The sequence below is a fragment of the Phocoena sinus genome, chromosome 6 (genome assembly GCF_008692025.1).
Source record: "Phocoena sinus isolate mPhoSin1 chromosome 6, mPhoSin1.pri, whole genome shotgun sequence".
NCBI lineage: Eukaryota > Metazoa > Chordata > Mammalia > Artiodactyla > Phocoenidae > Phocoena > Phocoena sinus.
The window spans coordinates 23236878-23258476 of record NC_045768.1 but is presented as its reverse complement, the minus strand read 5'-3'; the positions used below and the strand labels follow the sequence as shown (position 1 = coordinate 23258476).

General features: G+C 42.5%; 1 protein-coding gene across 2 annotated transcripts; it reads right to left on the bottom strand.

Moving 5' to 3' along the window:
- Nucleotides 1-2092: 2092 nt before the first annotated feature.
- TXN (thioredoxin) lies at nt 2093-21366 on the bottom strand. Of its 2 annotated transcripts, XM_032635261.1 has the most exons (5): nt 21207-21366; nt 10844-10948; nt 10340-10399; nt 2855-2920; nt 2093-2361 (listed from the first exon to the last, which is right to left on the bottom strand). In XM_032635261.1, the coding sequence occupies exons 1-5, from the start codon at nt 21228-21230 to the stop codon at nt 2299-2301; spliced, it is 318 nt and encodes a 105-aa protein (XP_032491152.1). In that variant the 5' UTR covers nt 21231-21366; the 3' UTR covers nt 2093-2298. The 2 variants fall into 2 exon arrangements, with proteins under 2 accessions (XP_032491152.1, XP_032491153.1); XM_032635262.1 differs by lacking the exon at nt 10340-10399 and having other exon boundaries at nt 21207-21361.
- Between the last annotated feature and the right edge of the window lie 233 nt (nt 21367-21599).

The following is a 21599-nucleotide window of genomic DNA, read 5'->3' as shown; positions in this document are numbered from 1 at the left end:
AACCTGGCTTCCATCCCTATCCTTCCATAAGAATTTTGTCACAATCTCTCTCCATTTTGTTTTCCTGTCATCTTTCTTAGTCTCAAAACAGCATTTGATAGTTGACACACCTTCCTTTTTGAAACGTTTCTTTTTGCTTTTGGGATAAAACCCTCTTGGTTTTCCTCCTTCCCCTCTGGCTTCCATTATGTCTCTTTTGTTGGTTCCCGATCTACTTGGTCTCTAAATGTTGGGAGCTCATCAAGCTGTCTTGAGCCCTCTTTACTCTGGATTCTCTTCCTGGGTGATCTCACACATTTAAGAGCCATCTACATTACATCTTTCAAACTCCTATTCCAGTCCAGGCTAGTACCCAACAGCCTGCATAACATCATCTTAAATGTACACCACCAAAGCATGTCTTAATATGTCCCAAGAGAACCTGCCCCCTCCCCCCCAATTCCTTAGCTTACTCATTACATGGCACCCCAACTACCCATTTGCTCAAGTCAAAAACCTGGTACTTACTCTAGAATCCCACTCCTAGAGGTCCCTCGGATTGTCTTTCCTAAATGTTGAGTCCATACTCACTTTGTTCCCTCTCTCCCACCATCAACCAATCACAGGCATCATCATCTCTGGCCTAGATAAATGCCAAAGCTTAAATGATTTTCTAGTTCTTTGCCTCCTTCCCCAACCCATTTTCAATACAGCTGCCAAAATGAACTCTTAATATCCAAGCATGTTACCTCAGGCTTACCTTTCAATGTCTTCCCTTTGCACCTAGAACAAGCCTTGGATGACTGGGTGCTGCCACCGTCTGCCTCTATTTCATGCATCTCTGCTGGGTCTATAATGTACCAAGTTCTCTGACTCAGGGTCTTGCTGCATGCTGTTCTCTCTGCTGGGAAGTAGAGTGCCTGGCTCTTTGCTGGCCAGTCTTTTTTCACCATCAGGTCTCAGCTTAGTCTCCTGTCAGAACCGTTCCATCCCAAGCAGGTCCCCCTATTAGTCTCAATTACTGTGTCCATTTGTTTTGGCCTCATATTATATTCCACAGTCTGTTATTCATTAGTTTGCCCCCTTTCTAGAATGTAAGCTCTATGAGAAGGGTGTCCTATTCACAGCTATATCCCTAGCCTAGCACAGTGCCTGGCATATAATAAGCATTCAATTAATATTTTGAAAGTTCATCTAAGTTCAGTATCCTGATTTTCAGATGAGGAAAGAAACCCAGCTAAGGGCCCATCATTTTACCTAGTTATTACATTGTTACACTGAGCAGCAGTGTAATAGCTGAGCATGCACTCAGGCTCCAGACTCACTTGGTTTGAATCTCGTATCCTCCACTGACTAGTGTGATGCTGGGGCTATCACTTAACCTCTTTGCCGGTTTCCTCACTGGGAAGTGGGGATTACAGTGCCTACTTCATAGGATTGTTGCAAAGATTAAATTAATGTAAGGATGGCGAGGAGCATATGATTTAATTCTGATTTTTTACTGTACAAATTTAAAAACTATTTCTGCAAGCATTCCTCCAGCCCTTTGGGTCTAGAACACAAGAAACAGTGTTCTTTGAATGAAATTAACAGTAACGTCCACACTCTTTACTGCTTAGGTTGGAATGGAACTTCTATCTGGCCTATAAAACCGGTTTCTTAGATACTTGAGAGAATTAAATTCCCACAATAATGCTTGCGGGAACTCCCTTGTGAGCCACCTACGAAGAATTCCTAACAGATAATAGAACTCCTTTACCATTAGCAAAATTGGCACCTCACTGTAACCTTTGGGACAGGAATCTGAAACCAGAGATAAACAATTCCTTCATGGGCTAAACAATTCCTTCATGGGCAGACATCAATTTTGGTCATGAGGACCATTCAGAGAGCATAGGAGATCTGCTTGCTAGAACAAAAAATAATACTTTCTCTGTGCATAAGGTCAAAAATAATAACAGAATTTTAACATATTACTCTATTATCTGTGCATTGCCTCCAACAAGATTTTCCTAGAAGTACATGAAAAATCTTCAATCATCAGTGGCCTACAAGGTTAAAAAAAAAAAAAAAAAGGTGATCAAGAACATATGAAAATAACTAGGACATTAAATATCATCAAATGGCCAGTTTTCATTTATTTTGAAAACTATGCAAAGACACCAGACAGTTTTAAAAAGGGTACAGTTAATATTTTATTATCACTTATCAGATGGCAGTTAGGTATACAGTCTTCATACTTGATCCTTCCTTTTTGTAAATAAAAAAAATTACAAGTTTTAAACAGCCAAAGGCTGGTCATGTCTTCAGAAAACATGATTAGATTAATTCATTAATGGTGGCTTCAAGTTTTTCCTTATTAGCTCCAGAAAATTCACCCACCTGTTGAGAGAATATTGAATTGCCATTAGATGTAGCATTGCATCCCTATTTTGTGTATCAGATATGACCACAGAACGGGCCTGGGGAGGAGAGGAAGTATAAGCGTATTTAAAATTTACATCCATTTACATTTTTAACTTTAACTTTAAAGTTAAAAACAAACAAAAACAAAAACCCCTCAAAAGTCAAGACTCAGTTTTTTTTACACAAATACCTCTGAACAAAGATAAATGCACTGTGATATAAACATGAAGCACCAATCACAGGGATTAATCACCAAATCCCTGTGATTTTAGTTTTAGCAAAGATCAATTATCAATGAGATGTCACATTATGTACTTACTGAAGAATGACATATTTAAATATTCTTAAAAGGAAAAAACGGGGATGTGCTTCCCAATGTGAAGAGTAAGTCACTTCAGTTTCTCCTTTTATATATCATGCTTTCTTATTAATTACCCAGCTGGTTTTCTTCAAGGTCAGATGTACCTACCTTCTGTCCCTTTTTAAAAAACTGGAAGGTTGGCATGCATTTGACTTCACACTCTGAAGCAACATCCTGGGGGGAAGGAGGTGTAGAAAGAAGATTAAAAATAAGACCATGAGGAGTGCTGAGCTCTGGTACCTGTGATCTAAAACCAGATTCTTTTTCTTGTTATATACCCAGAACTCAGTGCCAATTTTTATATGCTTAAACAAGGACTACAATGGCAGCACAAAAGCCAAATTGGTTATATTCTCAATTAAAATTCTAATTAATACGTACTCTCACCTTTGAGAGATACTAGAATCAGATACTATACAGTGACTCAAATTGTTTAATCGAATTATTCCCAGTTGTACTGGAGTGAGGTACATAGATGATGATCATAAAGGCAAGAGTTAGGGAGAAGAAAAACTTATTTACAAAGGACTTGTTCAAGAATAAAGTCATGGTGATCTACAGGGACAGCTCCACACTGGTTTTTCTGTTATTGTCTTATAACCCCTACCTCTCAACACCTGTTCACACCAGGTTTGGTGGGGGGAATGCCATGAAAAGGGTTTGGTTTGGACAAGAGTTTCAAGTGAACAGGTACATTAGGGATCAAATACATCAGCTTGGCACTGCAAAGAGGATCAGGAGAGAAGTGAAGAAAGAACCACACAGCCCTAACTAAGCAGCAAAAGCTGTGGAGGACACCAACCACGGAGGCAGAACTCTGAGAAGCAGACCACGGAAACCAAAGAACTTTCACAGGAAAGGAAGGAAGGTCAAGCTAAAAACACTGTGGTGACTTCCAGTTGGGGATTTGGGAGTAAGGGGCATGGGAATTAAAAATGGAGTGGTCCTAGGACTTCCCTGGCAGTCCGGTGGTTAAGACTTCGAGCTTCCACTGTAGGGGGCATGGGTTCGATCCCTGGTTGGGGAACTAAGATCCCATATGCCAGGCTGCATGCCTGCCCACCCCGCCCCCCACCAAAAAAAAAAGAGCGGTTCCTAGATTGAGCCACCAGTCAATGGTAGCACACCAGACTAACTTCACCTGTTCCTCTGACGAGCAGAAAAGTGTGGTTTTACATCTTTATGAAATTGCACGTTTCCCGTTGCCAGTTTGGGCAGGAAGGGTGGTGGACACTGCTGTTTCCAGATAACCTTTACTTTTTCTTTAAATGCTGGGCAACAAGAAGCACAAGGGCAGTAATGGCTGCAATAAAACGGCTAGTATGTACTGAATGTCTACCATATTCCAGGCACTAAGTACTCACTGAAAGCAACAGTCATAAGGAAATTCCCAAGAACCTGTGATAAGACCATCCAAATGAAGATCATAACATTTTAATTGTACCAATTTACAATTCCAGAAATTCCCTTGTAGTCTGAGAATCCAGGATGGAAAATCGGGTGGAGAGTTGACAGGAAGATGATGAGCTGCACATGTCAAGGTTCTGGACCTTGAGGATGAGTAATCGGGAAACCAGAAGATGACAAGTTAGAAGGGTCGAAGGACTGGTTTAGCTAAAAGGTTGGAAACTGGTTGTCTAGGGGGCTGAAGCTGGTCTAGATATGTTACCTGGTTCATGTAAATGCTTAAAAAAAAAATCTCTGAATTGTTTGAAGATTTGGGAACACTGGGCCGGCCCCTCCCAGCACTTGGAGAGCAGCAGTTTACTGCAGTCCCTTCCCTGTCTCTTCCTGACACTTGGAAGCCACCAGTTGGATACCATCTTTCATGCAAGCAGCTGGCAGAAGCCTCAAAAGAGGTGGGTGTTAGTTTTGTTTTTATAGTACCCACAGTGGAAGGGCTGTGGTCTGGAAAGTGTGAGCCACCCTTTCCGCCACTTCTAATCATAGAAACGTACGGGGGGTGCAACTGACCTGCATCACATATAAAAAGCATGCAAAACAGGACCTGGAGATAAGTAAGGAAGAAGGAGTACAAGGACCTTGAGCTCACCTCCTCTCTCGAGCACACCAACATCACAACTCATTGTTAAACAACCATCGACAAAGACTGGAACCTACCAAAAAAGATACTCCACATCCAAAGACAACAGGACCTGGATACTGATCACAACCTTCAGATGAAAACGCTAATCCCAAAGCCTTATCAGCAGAAAATACAGGGTCCCAATCAATGGAAATGATAGTCTAATTGCCGTTCTCAGATTCTGGATGCCTTATACCTCTCCTAGCCAGAGCTTAGCATTCCTGCATTGGTACAACTGCCTAACTTACAATAAAATAAGACAAAAAACTAGAAACAAGATAAATGCTCAGAAGTGGTGTCAATGCTTTGAGAAAGACTTGAAGTGTTTTGTAAGTCACGTTCATACGTTTTACGTCTTAAAATTGCAGTCAAGGGATTCCCTGGTGGTGCAGTGGTTAAGAATCTGCCTGCCAATGCAGGGGACACGGGTTTGAGCCCTGGTCCGGGAAGATCCCACATGCTGTGGAGCGCCTAGAGCCCGTGCTCCGCAACGAGAAGCCACTGCAATGAGAAGCCCGCGCACCACAATGAAGAGTAGCCCCCGCTTGCCGCAACTAGAGAAAGCCCACGCGCAGCAACGAAGACCCAGCACAGCCAAAAAAAAGAAAAAAATTGCAGTCAAGTCTTTACATGGTAAATTTTTAAAGCATTAAGAATTCTCTCTCATTGGGTAAGAAAGGGATTTTTTTTTTTAAAGGTGACGCAGGATTCTGTACCATAATTGAATCCACCGCACTGGGCTTTTAGGTTACGCACATTCTTGTGAATAAATTCAGATGCGTCCCAGGGCAAAAAACCTTAAAGTTGCTCGGTTTAAGAAGATCATTTTCAATTTTAATTATTTAGGTAAGTATAATCTCACCTTTTTATGATCCGAAAGCTGTCACTGTATTGGATGGATCATTTTAACTCATCTGCTGGTCGATAATGTAAAAGGCTCAGATTTTGCCTAAGCATCTCTACACTATGGTTCAATCCCCACCCATGAAAGTAAGCATTGCTAAGGGAATGAAAATATTCACTTTACGGGCTCTAGATACACATGATTAAACCACGTCCCAATCTGAATGTGTCAGTTTATCAGTATGTATCATGATTTTTGACATCCAGTTTAAGACTTTGCATGTAACAGGATCCATCTGCCCTTCCCTACGCCAGTCACTGAAAGCATGTACTCTGTTGGATTTAGAAAGAGACTCCAGTTCTGTGAGTGAACTGTTCAGGCCCATTTCTGCCATGGCCACAGAGAAAAGCAGTTAATCAAATTCTTGAGAATATAAGAACTGGGGCAGTTAATGTGATTGACAGTGTATCACTTCTACGTGTCCAGTGTTTTCTAGAATTTTTATGTTTGGACTTCTTCTAGATTGTATCTGGGGGTAAAGAATGAGGTAGAGATGCAACATCTTAACCCCAAATGGTTAATTGTTAAGACATGGTTTAATAGATTCGATTCTACTTTTTTGGACTTTTTAGTCTTGTCCATGGATCTACATACCTACTCTGGTTACAACACCACACGGTTTTAATTATTGCTGCTAATGTACTTTATGGGGCCTGCCCTTTCCCATCCTCTATGACTTCCCTCCTAATTAGTTTTTCAAAATACTTTCCAGGATTTTCCTGACTACATTATTTCAGAATGTTATGAACAATTTCCCAAAAATGTTGGATGAATCTAAGAGTACCAACTAGAATTTTAATACCGAGTCAACATCCTGGAAGACAGTATATACCCATCTAGTAAAATCTTTTATGGACCTCAGTAAAGGTTAGCTCTATAACTAATATTTGATCTCTACTGCCTCTGTTACTTTTTTTCTTTTGTTTTCTATTGTTCTGTGGACCAATCTGCCCACTCCTGTAGTGATTTGAAAGGCATGAACACTTAAAAATTAAGTAAGTTACCTTTGAGGTTTTAAAAACATTCTTGATCTCAAGTTTATCACTTCCCTCATTTAAAAACAGAAAGCTAGCCACTCTCTAATGACAGACCCAGGTCCTGCCATTTTTTAAAAAATAAACAATCTGGAACTTGTGTAGTCATATAAACACTGCCATAATCAGGATACAGAAGTCTTCCCGCACTCCCATAAAACTTCCTCAGTAGCTTCTCTGTGGTCAAACACTCCCCCTTAGCCCACCCCCCCACTCCGTTCTCCATCCCTATAGTTTTAGCCCATCTCAGATTTTTATTAGTTTTTATTAGTAACTGTAACTAGGCTACATTTTACCTTATTAACTTTTGTTTCATTGGTTTCTAGCTCAGCACTCTGTATAGCCAAAATAACTTTAAAATCTGCTGTTGTCACCTGTTATTAACTCATTCCTGGCTGTTCTCATAATGGAAACACATGGCATCCTAAAAGGTTGCAAAACTATCAGGCCTAAGTTACTTTGTTTCTTTTGAGCTTATAAGTATCACACTCTGTAGAGCTGGGAGTAGAGTCTGCTGTTAAGGAAATAAGATCAGTCTATCATTTTCAAAAGTAGTATTCACACTTCGCTATGCACACACAGTTGTTTTGTGTGTGTACCACGTTATATGTCCATGCCTCCTAACTGTCCATTTGAATCTATTACACCTAAAAGATAATCTATTCCAGCCCAAGTGTTCAGCGATTTTTCTATTAAAACTAGGTGTTGTTTGCCCCAAAGATACTATAAACATTAAGTACCCTGAGTCTGCATGGACAGGAATTATCTGCATTAAAAATATAAAAACAAATTCAGTCCTAAACTATTCCATCTATTTTAATGATATGATCTAATACTCAAAATAATGAACTGATGTCATTTTTACCCCTCATCTGATTCTTTTCGAGCCAAAATCAGGGGATGGTTTTACCTACAGCGTTCCAAAGCAACAAAAAGAAGATCCACTCATGTAATTCATAAATTCCATGGGGGAAAAACAACTCATGGATTGATAATGAACTCCTTATTGTTTCAATCACCTGCCTTGCTAACTCTGCTGAATGGCCAGGTAAGTAGGAACTGACAGACTATTGCTATGAGTATGGGGTGACCAAAGGGTTCTGGAATTCAATTTTTAATGCTGCAAAAGGTTGATAAGGCTATTTAGGTGGTGTAATAGTTGTCATTAAGAGTATTAAAACCCACCCCCGACACACAAAATCATACGTTGCTGAAAGTGAAAGGTCCCCAACTTATAAGAAGGTCACTTCAAGGTCTAGAGGTCTACATACTTTCAGGGTGATGATGACAACCATGTCTAAAGGAGGGGGGCTGTCATATTGAAGTCTGGGCCTGCTCTGCACACCTACTTCCCAAAGGTTTTGGATTGAGGCAGAAAGCATCGGTCTTGGACCCAGCACCGTCCAGGGGCCAAATCCACAGGCTCTGCCTCAATTGACCTTTTTTTTTTTTTTTTTTTTTTTTGCTGTACGCGGGCCTCTCACTGTTGTGGCCTCTCCCGTTGCAGAGCACAGGCTCCGGACGCGCAGGCTCCGTGGCATGTGGGATCTTCCCGGATCGGGGCACGAACCCGTGTCCCCTGCATGGGCAGGCGGACTCTCAACCACTGCGCCACCAGGGAAGCCCTCAATCGGCCTTTTACCCTTCTGTGTTGCAGTCCCATTATCTGTTCGGGGGGATGCTGATAAAAAATAGCTCTCATGGTTACTGCCTAGATGAAATGATACAATGTAGGCAGAGGGCTTAGTGCAGCCTCTAGCATATGTTAGTACTTCCAAATAAAAATGTATTCACTTGTTGCCTGATAGGGTCAGTACCAGTTTCTTTAGTCCCTTCCAGGTGCCATTTTCACCTGGCTAAGGTGACGAGATTTAAAAAAATAAGTTAGGTTAAAATAGGGAGCAAGAGTTTTTTCACAAACACATGCTGTCTACTCTTACTTAAAACAAAAACCCAGGGCTTCCCTGGTGGTGCAGTGGTTGGGAGTCCGCCTGCCGATGCAGGGCACGTGGGTTCGTGCCCCAGTCTGGGAAGATCCCACATGCTGCGGAGTGGCTGGGCCCGTGAGCCATGGCCGCTGAGCCTGCGCGTCCGGAGCCTGTGCTCCGCAACGGGAGGGGCCACAACAGTGAGAGGCCCGCGTACTGGAAAAAACCAAAAACCCAGGACACATCAGAATAACTTGACAACCATACCAATTCATTGATTCTTCACCTACCACAGGTCAGACAGGTGTGCTGATAAAGAGGAAACAAAGGCGAATAAGACAGGGTCCCTGATCCCAAGAAACTGACAGACTAATGAAGGACAGACACAAAGATCATTACAGTAATCGCTAAGCTTACTGAATGCTTATCGTGCGCCAGGCACTGCTCTAAGCACTTCACAGGTCTTATCTCACGTGATCCTGACAAGTGCCTTAAGATGCTGGATTAACTGCCATTTAACAGAGGCTCAACCTGAGGCACAGAACAGATAACTTCACCAAGCCCACAGAGCTAATAAGGGACACGATCCTCCCACTGGACAACCATCAATCCACGAAAAAGAGGAGCAGAGGACACCAGGGGGACACAGAGGAAGGGAACAAACCTAGTCTGGGCATAAAAGGGAGTAAACTAGAGGAGAATTCCTGGAGAGGATGTGAAGCTTAAGTCAAGGAGCTTGTCCGGCAAGAAAGAAAGATGAGAAATGTGCTGGGAATAAGCAATGTGGTACTGGGAGGTGCCCACAGGCTTAGAAAATACTGCCATATGTTCCCCCACGCCCGGCCCCACCCTTTTTATAGACCCTTCTGGACCTTTTGCAGGATTTCCATGTTTGCTCAGTGAGTAATCAACCTTACAAGGTTGGTGGGGGCAGGTATTAAGATCTGGTCATAGAAGAACCAAGGTTCAAGGGATACGAGAATGAGCCTAGAGCAGAAGTCACTGGGCCAGGACCGGAAGCCAGGTCTAGCACCTTTGTTGCCACTTCATACCCTAACCCACTCCTGCCCTGCTGGGGCTAAGCAAACCTGCCCACACACGTTTAAATCCCTGCTCTGCTACTTACTAACTGTAACTCCACGGTCAACCTGGGCATGATGACAGGACAAAGGATTAAATGAATCCATACTTGTTACGCACAAAGAACAGTGCGCCTGGTCCCAAGGGCTAAACGAGCGTTTGTTAAATTAAACCAATCTTGAAATGTTCCTCCCAATTCTTCTCTCAGCTCTCTAATCAGGCATCTTGGTGTTCGGTCTCTTCAATTTCTGTTTGTTGAGCATCTCAGAATGTTAGGTAGATTACTTGGGCTTTTAGAATGACAGGTGACTAGTAAAGATGGGTAACAGATGCCTTAACCATTTTATTTTAGGATGTGATGTACTTAGCTCCTGACATCTAGGATTAAGCTCATAATTGGCACAATTACCCGTGCTTTTGAAATAAACTTTTTAACTAGGGTTGTAGTTCCAGTGTTGTAATTCTAGTGTTTTACTTATTTGTGAGAACAAGCAATGTGTAATTCAGAGAAAAAGGCCAATGCAAAGAGCTCAACATTATTCCACATTTCCAGCCACATACCTGACAGTCATCCACATCTACTTCGAGGAACACTACGTTGGAATACTTTTCAGAGAGAGACTAGAAAAGTAGAAAAAAAATCCACAAAGATTTAGCAGTGGGTAATGGCAGCCAACACACTCAAGATTCTTAAATGGAAACTTAAAAGTAGGGACTAAAGATCCCAATATTTAGGGACAGGTAAGCATAAAAGACATTTTCCCTGAATCAAATTCTCCTTGGTATAAAATAACTTGAAACATCAACTCTGATTCCTGAACTTCAAATAGGGCCCATGTTTCACTGTGAAGAAAAACAAAACCACTTAAGCCAACCAAATTAACTTCTGAAAGTTGTCTTCAATAGGCTGTATGTGTCAAACCTAAACTGTTATGCTATGATTTTTTAGACCAAAGATCCGACAACAACAAAACCTCTAACTGTCCTTCTTTCCTAGCTTTGTGACCACCAACCCCAGACACACAAATAGTTTACAAAAGCAGAAGTTGGCTAATGAATACTTACATGAAAGAAAGGCTTGATCATTTTGCAAGGCCCACACCACGTGGCTGAGAAGTCGACTACTACGAGTTTCTCTCCTGCACTGTTCAAGGCTTCCTGAAAAGCATACTAAGGGAAAGAGAAAAGCAGATGTTAAGTTATGTTTATTTCCAAAAGCCCTGATAAAATGCGACACAAAACAATTTGGAGGTTCTGCTTTCAGGGCCTATTTTTTTAATAAAAAAAGGAAAACAAAGCAAATAAATTGTCTGAAGAAATCCTACTGTGGCGTGATGTTATTTGATGAGACGAAACAAGTATGATGTATACAGGGTATCCATATTCATGTCTTCATAAATATAAAATATTGTCAAGCTAAATGAAAGGAAAATAAAGACATTTGTACTAAAAATGTTTCCACATCTAGACTTCCCTGGTGGCGCAGTGGTTAAGAATCCACCTGCCAATGCAGGGGACACGGGTTCGAGCCCTGGTCTGGGAAGATCCCACGTGCTGTGGAGCAACTAAGCCTGTGCGCCACAACTACTGAGCCTGCATGCCACAACTACTGAAGCCCATGTGCCCAGAGCCCATGCTCTGCAACAAGAGAAGCCACCGCAATGAGAAGCCCGCACACCGCAATGAAGAGTAGCCCCCGCTGGCCACAACTAGAGAAAGCCGGCGAGCAGCAACGAAGACGCAACGCAGCCAAAAAAATATAAAAACATAAATTTATAAAAAAAAGTTTCCATATCAAATCTAGGTATAACATATGGTAGACATTCACTAAATGCTCATTGACTGACCCAAGGAATCACACTTCAATTGAATAAGTCACAAAGGCACAGAATCTTGCAACTAAAACACCACAAGTTATTTTAAAAACTAAAACTTTTTGATTAAGCTAATATTGTCTATGGTAGAACATCCAAAAGGTCAAAAAAATAAATATCAAGGAAAAGAACCTTCTCCACACCCTTACACCCACTGTTGACATTAAGCATATGTCCCTATACTCTTCTTAGTGGAGTTTCCAGAATTGAGATCATACATACTATCGTTGATTTCTGCCTTCATTGTTGACCAAATGAAAGTTTTAGTCCCTTATGAAGGGAATTTTCTTTGTTATTTTTCGTAAGCCATGCTTGTTGAATAAAATTCCACCAGCAGAAATGATCAAGAAATCCCTTACCACCAACCTCCCTGAATAATTTACCAATGGTTTTGATACTGTAACCCTAGCAACCTAACCTTCTAATTAACAAGGGACGACTCTTTTTTAACCACAGTCAGTCAGCTGGTGCTGACCCAAACCAAGGCCATGAAGAGAAATCAAAACACAAACGTCTATATCTGAAGTCTCGGTTTTCTTCACGGGGAAAAATGCCACTCACACTGGTTTAATTAAAAACCAGCACCACCACCCCCCCTCCTTTGAAAGCTAAGAATCAGATCAGATTTGGTCCAAGTAAAGAAGAAAGTAAATAATGCACCGTTAACGAAAAAAAAACTAAAGTGAATTCCTCTGAAGTTACTGCTCTAGATTTCTAATTTCTGCCTGTTTATTGGGGAAAACAATTCACAAATGGTGTTTCCTGGAATGGGTAGGTCATGACTTCTGTACTCGTTTCAGTTATGCAGGTACAAACCTGCATACAAATAAACACACCACACCTTTGGGCCTGGGGAGGTGTGTGTGTGTAGTGGAGGGTGCACACAGAGAGTAAGAAGTACAGAAATTGTTTTCCCAAAGCATCACCGATTTTTTTCCAGATGAATTTCCTTCAAAGCCTTCCCTAATGTGATTTTTTTAGGTCAAACCAGCCATTCTTTACTGCAAGATCCAGGTAAGACAGGGAAATAAAGATTGACAACGTCTGGTCAGATGAATCCATGGTTTTGTAAACATGGTTGGCCCTCAGTAAATACAGGTGAGGTTACTCTCAACCTGGAATATTTTTCAGCAATAACTTTTGGCTTCACTGAACATGAGTCACAGAGCCAGGTATATGTAGAACTTCATGACAAGTTCTATCCTCTGGATACTAAAGTTTGCCTACAACAGACATCAGTGTGAAAATGATTGAATACTATGTGACTAAGAAGCCAACCATAATCTCTAGCTCCCAGAAACTACCAGTGAGGATTGATAAAGGTCCCCATCACTAACACAAACATTCTGAAAACAAAACAATGTATTTGGGGCAGATAAATAAGAGCAGCACCTAGCATCTCTTTTCTTAAACACACCCATTCCAAAGGTAATCAACAGGCATAAGAGTGGTTTGTAAAAAAGCATTCAGCAAAGTGCCTGTGTGTTAAAGTTGGGAGTTCAAGAAAAGGCAGCAGGGATGTCCCTGGTGGCGCAGTGGTTAGGAATCCACCTGCCAACGTAGGGTACATGGGTTCAAGCCCTGGTCCGGGAAAATCCCATGTGCCGAGGAGCAAATAAGCCCGCGCGCCACAACTACTGAGCTTGCACTCTAGAGCCCGTGAGCCACAACTACTGAGCCCAAGTGCCACAACTACTGAAGCCTGCGCGCCTAGAGCCCGTGCTCCGCAACAAGAGAAGCCACTGCAATGAGAAGCCCATGCACCACAACGAAGAGTAGCCACTGCTCAACACAACTAGAGAAAGCCTGTGCATAGCAACAAAGACCCAACAGACAAAACTAATAAATAAATTTAAAATACGTATATTTAAAATGAGTAACAATCCTGCAGCCTGTGGAACAAAAACCACATTCACAGAAAGACAGACAAAATGAAAAGGCAGAGGGCTATGTACCATATGAAGGAACAAGATAACACCCCAGAACAACAACTAAATGAAGTGGAGATAGGCAACCTTCCAGAAAAAGAATTCAGAATGATAGTGAAGATGATCCAGGACCTTGGAAAAAGAATGGAGGCAAAGATCAAGAAGATGCAAGAAATGTTTAACAAAGACCTAGACAAATTAAAGAACAAACAGAGATGAACAATACAATAACTGAAATGAAAACTACACTAGAAGGAGTCAATAGCAGAATAACTGAGGTAGAAAAACGAATAAGTGATCTGGAAGAGAGAATGGTGGAATTCACTGCTGCAGAACAGAATAAAGAAAAAAGAATGAAAAGAAATGAAGACAGCATAAGAGACCTCTGGGACAACATTAAACGCAACAACATTCACATTATAGGGGTCCCAGAAGGAGAAGAGAGAGAGAAAGGACCAGAGAAAATATTTGAAGAGATTATAGTCAAAAACTTCCCTAACATGGGAAAGGAAATAGCCACCCAAGTCCAGGAAGCGCAGCAAGTCCCATATAGGATAAACCCAAGGAGAAACACGCCAAGACACATAGTAATCAAATGGGCAAAAATTAAAGACAAAGAAAACTTATTGAAAGCAGCAAGGGAAAAACGATAAATAACATACAAGGGAACTCCCATAAGGTTAACAGCTGATTTCTCAGCAGGAACTCTACAAGCCAGAAGGGAGTGGCATGATATACTTAAAGAGATGAAAGGGAAGAACCTTCAACCAAGATTACTCTACCCGGCAAGGATCTCATTCAGATTCGATGGAGAAATCAAAAGCTTTACAGACAAGCAAAAGCTAAGAGAATTCAGCACCACCAAACCAGCTCTACAGCAAATGCTAAAGGAACTTCTCTAAGTGGGAAACACAGGAGAAGAAAAGGACCTACAAAAAAAACCCAAAACAATTAAGAAAATGGTCATAGGAACATATATATCAATAATTACCTTAAACGTGAATGGATTAAATGCTCCAACCAAAAGACATAGGCTTGCTGAATGGATACAAAAACAAGACCCATATATATGCTGTCTACAAGAGACCCACTTCAGACCTAGGGACACATACAGAGACTGAAAGTGAGGGGATGGAAAAAGATATTCCATGCAAATGGAAATCAAAAGAAAGCTGGAGTAGCTATACTCATATCAGATAAAATAGACTTTAAAGTAAGGAATGTTACAAGAGACAAGGAAGGACACTACATAATGATCAAAGGATCAATCCAAAAAGAAGATATAAAAATTACAAATATATATGCACCCAACATAGGAGCACCTCAATATATAAGGCAACTGCTAACAGCCATAAAAGGGGAAATCAACATTAACACAATAATAGTGGGGGACTTTAACACCTCACTTACACCAATGGACTGATCATCCAAAATGAAAATAAATAAGGAAACAGAAGCTTTAAATGACACAATAGACCAGATAGATTTAACTGATATTTATAGGACATTCCATCCAAAAACAGCAGATTACACTTTTTTCTCAAGTGCGCATGGAACATTCTCCAGGACAGATCACACCTTGGGCCACAAATCAAGCCTCAGTAAATTTAAGAAAACTGAAATCATATCAAGCATCTTTTCTGACCACAACACTATGAGATTAGAAATGAATTACAGGGGAAGAAAACGTAAAAAAACACAAACACATGGAGGCTAAACACTACGTTACTAAATAACCAAGAGATCACTGAAGAAATCAAAGAGGAAATTTAAAAATACCTAGAGACAAATGACAATGAAAACACAACGATCCAAAACCTATGGGATGCAGCAAGAGCAGTTCTAAGAGGGAAGTTTATAGCTATACAAGCCTACTCAAGAAACAAGAAACATCTCAAACAATCTAACCTTACACCTGAAGGAACTAGAGAAAGAAGAACAAACAAAACCCAAAGTCAGCAGAAGGAAAGAAATCATAAAGATCAGAGCAGAAAAAAATGAAATAGAAACAAAGAAAACAATAGCAAGGATCAATAAAACTAAAAGCTGGTTCTTTGAGAAGATAAACAAAATTGACAAACCATTAGCCAGACTCATCAAGAAAAAGAGGGAGAGGACTCAAATCAATAAATTTAGAAACGAAAAAGAAGTTACAACAGACACCGCAGAAATACAAAGCATCCTAAGAGACTACTACGAGCAACTCTATGCCAATAAAATGGCCAACCTGGAAGAAATGGACAAATTCTTAGAAAGGTGTAACCTTCCAAGACTGAACCAGGAAGAAACAGAAAATATGAACAAACCAATCACAAGTAATGAAATTGAAACTGTGATTAAAAATCTTCCAACAAACAAAAGTCCACGACCAGATGGCTTCACGGGTGAATTCTATCAAACATTTAGAGAAGAGCTAACACCCATCCTTCTCAAACTCTTCCAAAAATTGCAGAGGAAGGAACACTCCCAAACTTATTCTATGAGGCCATCATCACCCTGATACCAAAACCAGACAAAGACACTACAAAAAAAGAAAATTACAGACCAATATCACTGATGAATATAGATGCAAAAATCCTCAACAAAATACTAGCAAACAGAATCCAACAACACATTAAAAAGGATCATACACCATGATCAAGTGAGATTTATCCCAGGGATGCAAGGATTCTTCAATATATGTAAATCAATCAATTCGATACACCATATTAACAAATTGAAGAAGAAAAACCATATGATCATCTCAATAGATGCAGAAAAAGCTTTTGACAAAATTCAACACCCATTTATGATAAAAACTCTCCAGAAAGTGGGCATAGAGGGAACCTACCTCAACATAATAAAGGCCATATACGACAAACCCACAGCAAACATCATTCTCAATGGTGAAAAACTGAAAACATTTCCTCTAAGATCAGGAACAACACAAGGATGTCCACTCTCACCACTATTATTCAACATAGTTTTGGAAGTTTTAGCCACAGCCATCAGAGAAAAGAAATAAAAGGAATACAAATTGGAAAAGAAGAAGTAAAACTGTCACTATTTGCAGATGACATGATACTATATATAGAGAGAATTCTAAAAATGCCACCAGAAAACTACTAGAGCTAATCAATGAATTTGGTAAAGTTGCAGGATACAAAATTAATGCACAGAAATCCCTGGCATTCCTATACACTAATGATGAAAAATCTAAAAGAGAAATTAAGGAAACACTCCCATTTCCCACTGCAACAAAAAGAATAAAATACCTAGGAATAAACCTAGCTAAGGAGACAAAAGACCTGTATGCAGAAAACTATAAGACACTGATGAAAGAAATTAAAAATGATACCAAGAGATGGAGAGATATACCATGTTCTTGGATTGGAAGAATCAACATTGTGAAAATGATGATACTGCCCAAAGCAATCTACAGATTGAATGCAATCCCTATCAAATTACCAATGGGATTTTTTACGGAACTAGAACAAAAAATCTTAAAATTTGTATGGAGACACAAAAGACCCCGAATAGCCAAAGCAGTCTTGAGGGAAAAAAACGGAGCTGAAGGAATCAGACTCCTGACTTCAGACTATACTACAAAGCTACAGTAATCAAGACAATATGGTACTGACACAAAAACAGGAACATAGATCAATGGAACAAGATAGAAAGCCCAGCGATAAACCCATGCACCTATGGTCAACTAATCTATGACAAAGGAGGCAAGGATATACAATGGAGAAAAGACAGTCTCTTCAATAAGTGGTGCTGGGAAAACTGGACAGCTACATGTAAAAGAAGGAAATTAGAACACTCCCTAATACCATACACAAAAATAAACTCAAAATGGATTCGAGACCTAAATGTAAGACTGGACACTAGAAAACTCTTAGAGGAAAACATAGGAAGAACACTCTTTGACATAAATCACAGCAAGATGTTTTTTGATCCACCTCCTAGAGTAATGGAAATAAAAACAAAAATCAACAAATGGGACCTAATGAAATTTCAAAGCTTTTGCACAGCAAAGGAAACCATAAACAAGACGAAAAGACAACCCTCAGAATGGGAGAAAGTATTTGCAAACGAATCAATGGACAAAGGATTAATCTCCAAAATATATAAACAGCTCATGCAGCTCAATATTAAAGAAACAAACAACCCAATCCAAAAATGGACAAAAGACGTAAACAGACATTTCTCCAAAGAAGACATACAGACGGCCAAGAAGCAATAAAAAGCTGCTCAACATCACTAATTATTAGAGAAATGCAAATCAAAACTACAATGAGGTATCACCTCACACCAGTTAGAATGGGCATCATCAGAAAATCTACAAACAACAAATGCTGGAGAGGGTGTGGAGAAAAGGGAACCCCTTGCACTGTTGGTGGGAATGTAAACTGATACAGCCACTATGGAGAACAGTATGGAGGTTCCTAAGAAACTAAAAATAGAATTACCATAGGATCCAGCAATCCCACTACTGGGCATATACCCAGAGAAAACCATAATTCAGAAAGACACATGCACCCCAATGTTCATTGCAGCACTCTTTACAATAGCCAGGTCATGGAAGCAACCTAAATGCCCATCGAAATTGAGTCATTTGTTGAGACATGGATGGATCTAGAGACTGTCATACAGAGTGAAGTAAGTCAGAAAGAGAAAAACAAATATTGTACATTAATGCATGTATGTGGAACCTAGAAAAATGGTACAGATGAACCGGTTTGCAGGGCAGAAGTTGAGACACAGATGTAGGGAACAAATGTATGGACACCAAGGGGGGGAAACCGCACGGGGATGGGGATTGTGGTGTGCTGAATTGGGCGACTGGAATTGCCACGTACACACTGATGTGTATAAAACTGATGACTAATAAGAACCTGTTGGGGCTTCCTGGGTGGCGCAGTGGTTGATAGTCCGCCTGCCGATGCAGGGGACACAGGTTTGTGCCCCAGTCTGGGAGGATCCAACGTGCCGCAGGGCGGCTGGGCCCGTGAGCCATGGCCACTGGGCCTGCGTGTCCGGAGTCCGTGCTCCGCAATGGGAGAGGCCACGGCAGTGAGAGGCCCGCATACCGCAAAAAAAAAAAAGAACCTGCTGTATAAAAAAATAAATAAAATTAAATCTAAAAAATTTTTTTAAATGAATAAAATACTATTAGAAAAAAAGAAGAAAAGAAATGGCAGTGGCCATTCTTCAAAAAACTTGATTTCTTCCTCCTCACTTTTATAGTCCATTTACACACTTGGAGCTGAAATGGATCCCAGTGGCTCTGAACTACCAAAACCTCAGAGTTGTCTTGGATGGCCCACGGCACGAAGTCCATCAGGATGAAAAGCTAAAGTGTACTCAAAATTTACAAGAAACATTAGTTTAGCTTTTGATTGCCTCTGGATCATAGTTTTGAACATCAACTAATTATCAGGGACTTTGGGCCCCAGGCCATAGTGCTTTTCTGGGTAATGAATTTCCTGTTACCCTTATACCTCTTGGTATTGATGAGGGGAGGAGGGTGTCACAATTACGAGAACTAAAATAGGGAAAGACTGAAATGTGCTCCAGGAACCAACTTTCTGCTTGTAGTGTTTGGATTCTGAAACAATTCATATAGACCAAAGATTTCTCACTCCTTTCATAGGTTTTCAGATGTTCTACTGATGAGGTCACCAGACTCTGCAGAAGACCACCCGCTCCTCCCCTCATAGACTGTTGTTTGTCACTCAGTAGACACTGAATAAAAATATGTGGAAAAAACTCAATATTAAGGCTCTCTCTTTTCTTTTCTTCTTTTTTTAAATAAATTTATTTATTTTTGGCTGCATTGGGTCTTCGTTGCTGCACATGGGCTTCTCTCTAGTTGCAGCGAGCGGGGGCACCTCTTCGTTGTGGTGCACAGGCTTCTCACTGCGGTGGCTTCTCTTGTTGCAGAGCATGGGCTCTAGGCGTGCTGGCTTCAGTAGTTGAGGCACACGGGCTTAGTTGCTCTGTGGCATGTGGGATCTTCTCGGACCAGGGCTCGAACCCATGTCTCCTGCACTGGCAGGCGGATTCTCAACCACTGCGCCACCAGGGAAGCCCAAGGCACTCTCTTTTCAACCAATGAAAAGGTTGTTAATAAGTCATAAAAGGTTCACATCCCTTGACCCTGCACTCAAGACCCTAACCTGAGGAAACAGCCTGAACTCTGTATAAAGCCTTATGAACAGAAACATTCACTGAAGCGTGGAAAACTGCCCAAATGTCCAGCAATGTCTTCAGATATTGAAATGATCGCAAAAAGCTTCTAGTTACACGGAAAGTGTTCAGGCTAAATTAGACGACAAACACACAGCTCGGAAATAAAAACAACCTCAACTATTTTGTGGTTGCATCTAGGAAATAGAAGATCTCTCTTCCCAAACTTTCTACAACGATCTTTATGTTTTCTGGTTGTAAAAGGAACAAAAAGATAAGGAACCATTAACAGACAAACTTCCATTTCCAAAGCTAACCCCAGCACCTAAACCAGGTCGGGGCACTCGACCCGCCTTTCCCCTGCTTTACTGGGGTGGGCGGTATCGCAGGGTAAACGGTTTCGTCCCACTGTTTGAACAACATCAGTTTTCTCCCACTCAGTTTTGTGCCTCAGCATTTAACATCCACTCCTTGAGGGGCCACAGTACACCAGACACTGTTAGGCTCTGAGTTTTCCAAGCAGGAGGGTATTAAGTTTGCAATAACTCTCGACATGGAACACTTTTTGTCTTGGGCATTCCTAAAAGGACAGAACCGCCGTCTGGGTACCAGAAAGCCGACGAGCACACAACGGGGCGCGGCCGCTCTCAGGGGCACTCCTGGCTCTAGCGAAACCCACCGACCACGAAATTCACCGTGGGTGAATCACAGATGGGTAGGGCAGTGAAGGTCCCTGGGCCCAGCCTTGCGGACTGAGTCATTCCAAAGCCAGAGCTGCCGGAAACACGCCCTGCGCCGCAGGAGGAGGAGTCCCGAGGGCGCGGCCCGGACTTCACCTCCTTGACGCCACCTGGGCTTCTAGGGCCAGACTTGTACAAGCGAAAGGGTTCGGGGGGTGTCTCCAGCCCGGAACCGCTCCCTTCGCGCGGATGCAACACGCGTCAGCTCTGCGGCCGAGCAGTCTGGAGGCAGCCGGGGGTGTCCGGCCTAAATCCACTCCCCAGGGAGCTTACTGCACCCAGCGCGGGTGGATCACGCCGCTCCCCGGGGAGAGTGGCAGCCAGCAAGCCCCGGCTTTCTCCAAGGAGCCCTCCACCTCCTTGCCCGGGCCCGTGTCCGGATACAAATGGGGGCCAAAGGCAGACTCCCTCCATCCTTCACCCAATCGCGGTTTCCCGGCTGGGGTGGGGAGGGGGCGGAGGCGCAATAGAGGACTCCAGGGCGCTCCCCACGCGCGTGCATCCCCCGGGCGCATAGGTTACCCGGACCTAGCCCTCCAGGGCACGCTCCACCGCCCCGGGAGCGCCCAGGCCCGGGCTCCTCGCAGTCCCAGGCCGAGTCGCCGCGTCCCCTTCCTCCAGGGATGCGAAGGGGCGGCCTGCCCACCTCCGGCCCACCGCCTACCCCACCTGCCGGCGCTGCGCGCCGCGCCCTGGCCGGCCCCGGAACGCTTACCTTGCTCTCAATCTGCTTCACCATCTTGGCTGCTGCGGTCTGACTAGCGACCTTACACTGGAATACACGGAAATACACGGAAGCGGACCCAAGGCGCCGGACGAAGCGTGGAGAGCGCGCAGCCCGCTTTCCCTTTATAGCAACGGTGGGCGGGGCGGGCGGGCGCGCGCGGCGTAAGTGTGGCGGGGGCGCGCCCGCTGGGGCCTCCAGGGCCCGCCTAGGAGTCTGGGCTACGCCCCGCCTCCCGGATGCGGCCGGACGGGGGCGGGACCGCCGGCAGGGGCGGGGTCGGAGGGGCAGGGCTGGGGCGGGCGCGGGGCGGAGCTCCTCGGAGTCCTCTGGGCTGGAGACCTTCGGCGCCTCCCACCTGTACCCCACCTGGGCGTGGGGATG

What these genes read in the sequence shown, in the direction of transcription:
- TXN (XM_032635261.1), bottom strand. Translation starts at nt 21,230, where the DNA reads ATGGTGAAGCAGATTGAGAGCAAG. An exon ending in TAGATGTGGATGACTGTCAG is followed by an intron (nt 2,921 to 10,339) that starts GTATGTGGCTGG and finishes CCTTCCCCCCAG; the next exon opens with GATGTTGCTTCAGAGTGTGA. An exon ending in TTTTTAAAAAGGGACAGAAG is followed by an intron (nt 2,362 to 2,854) that starts GTAGGTACATCT and finishes TTCTCTCAACAG; the next exon opens with GTGGGTGAATTTTCTGGAGC.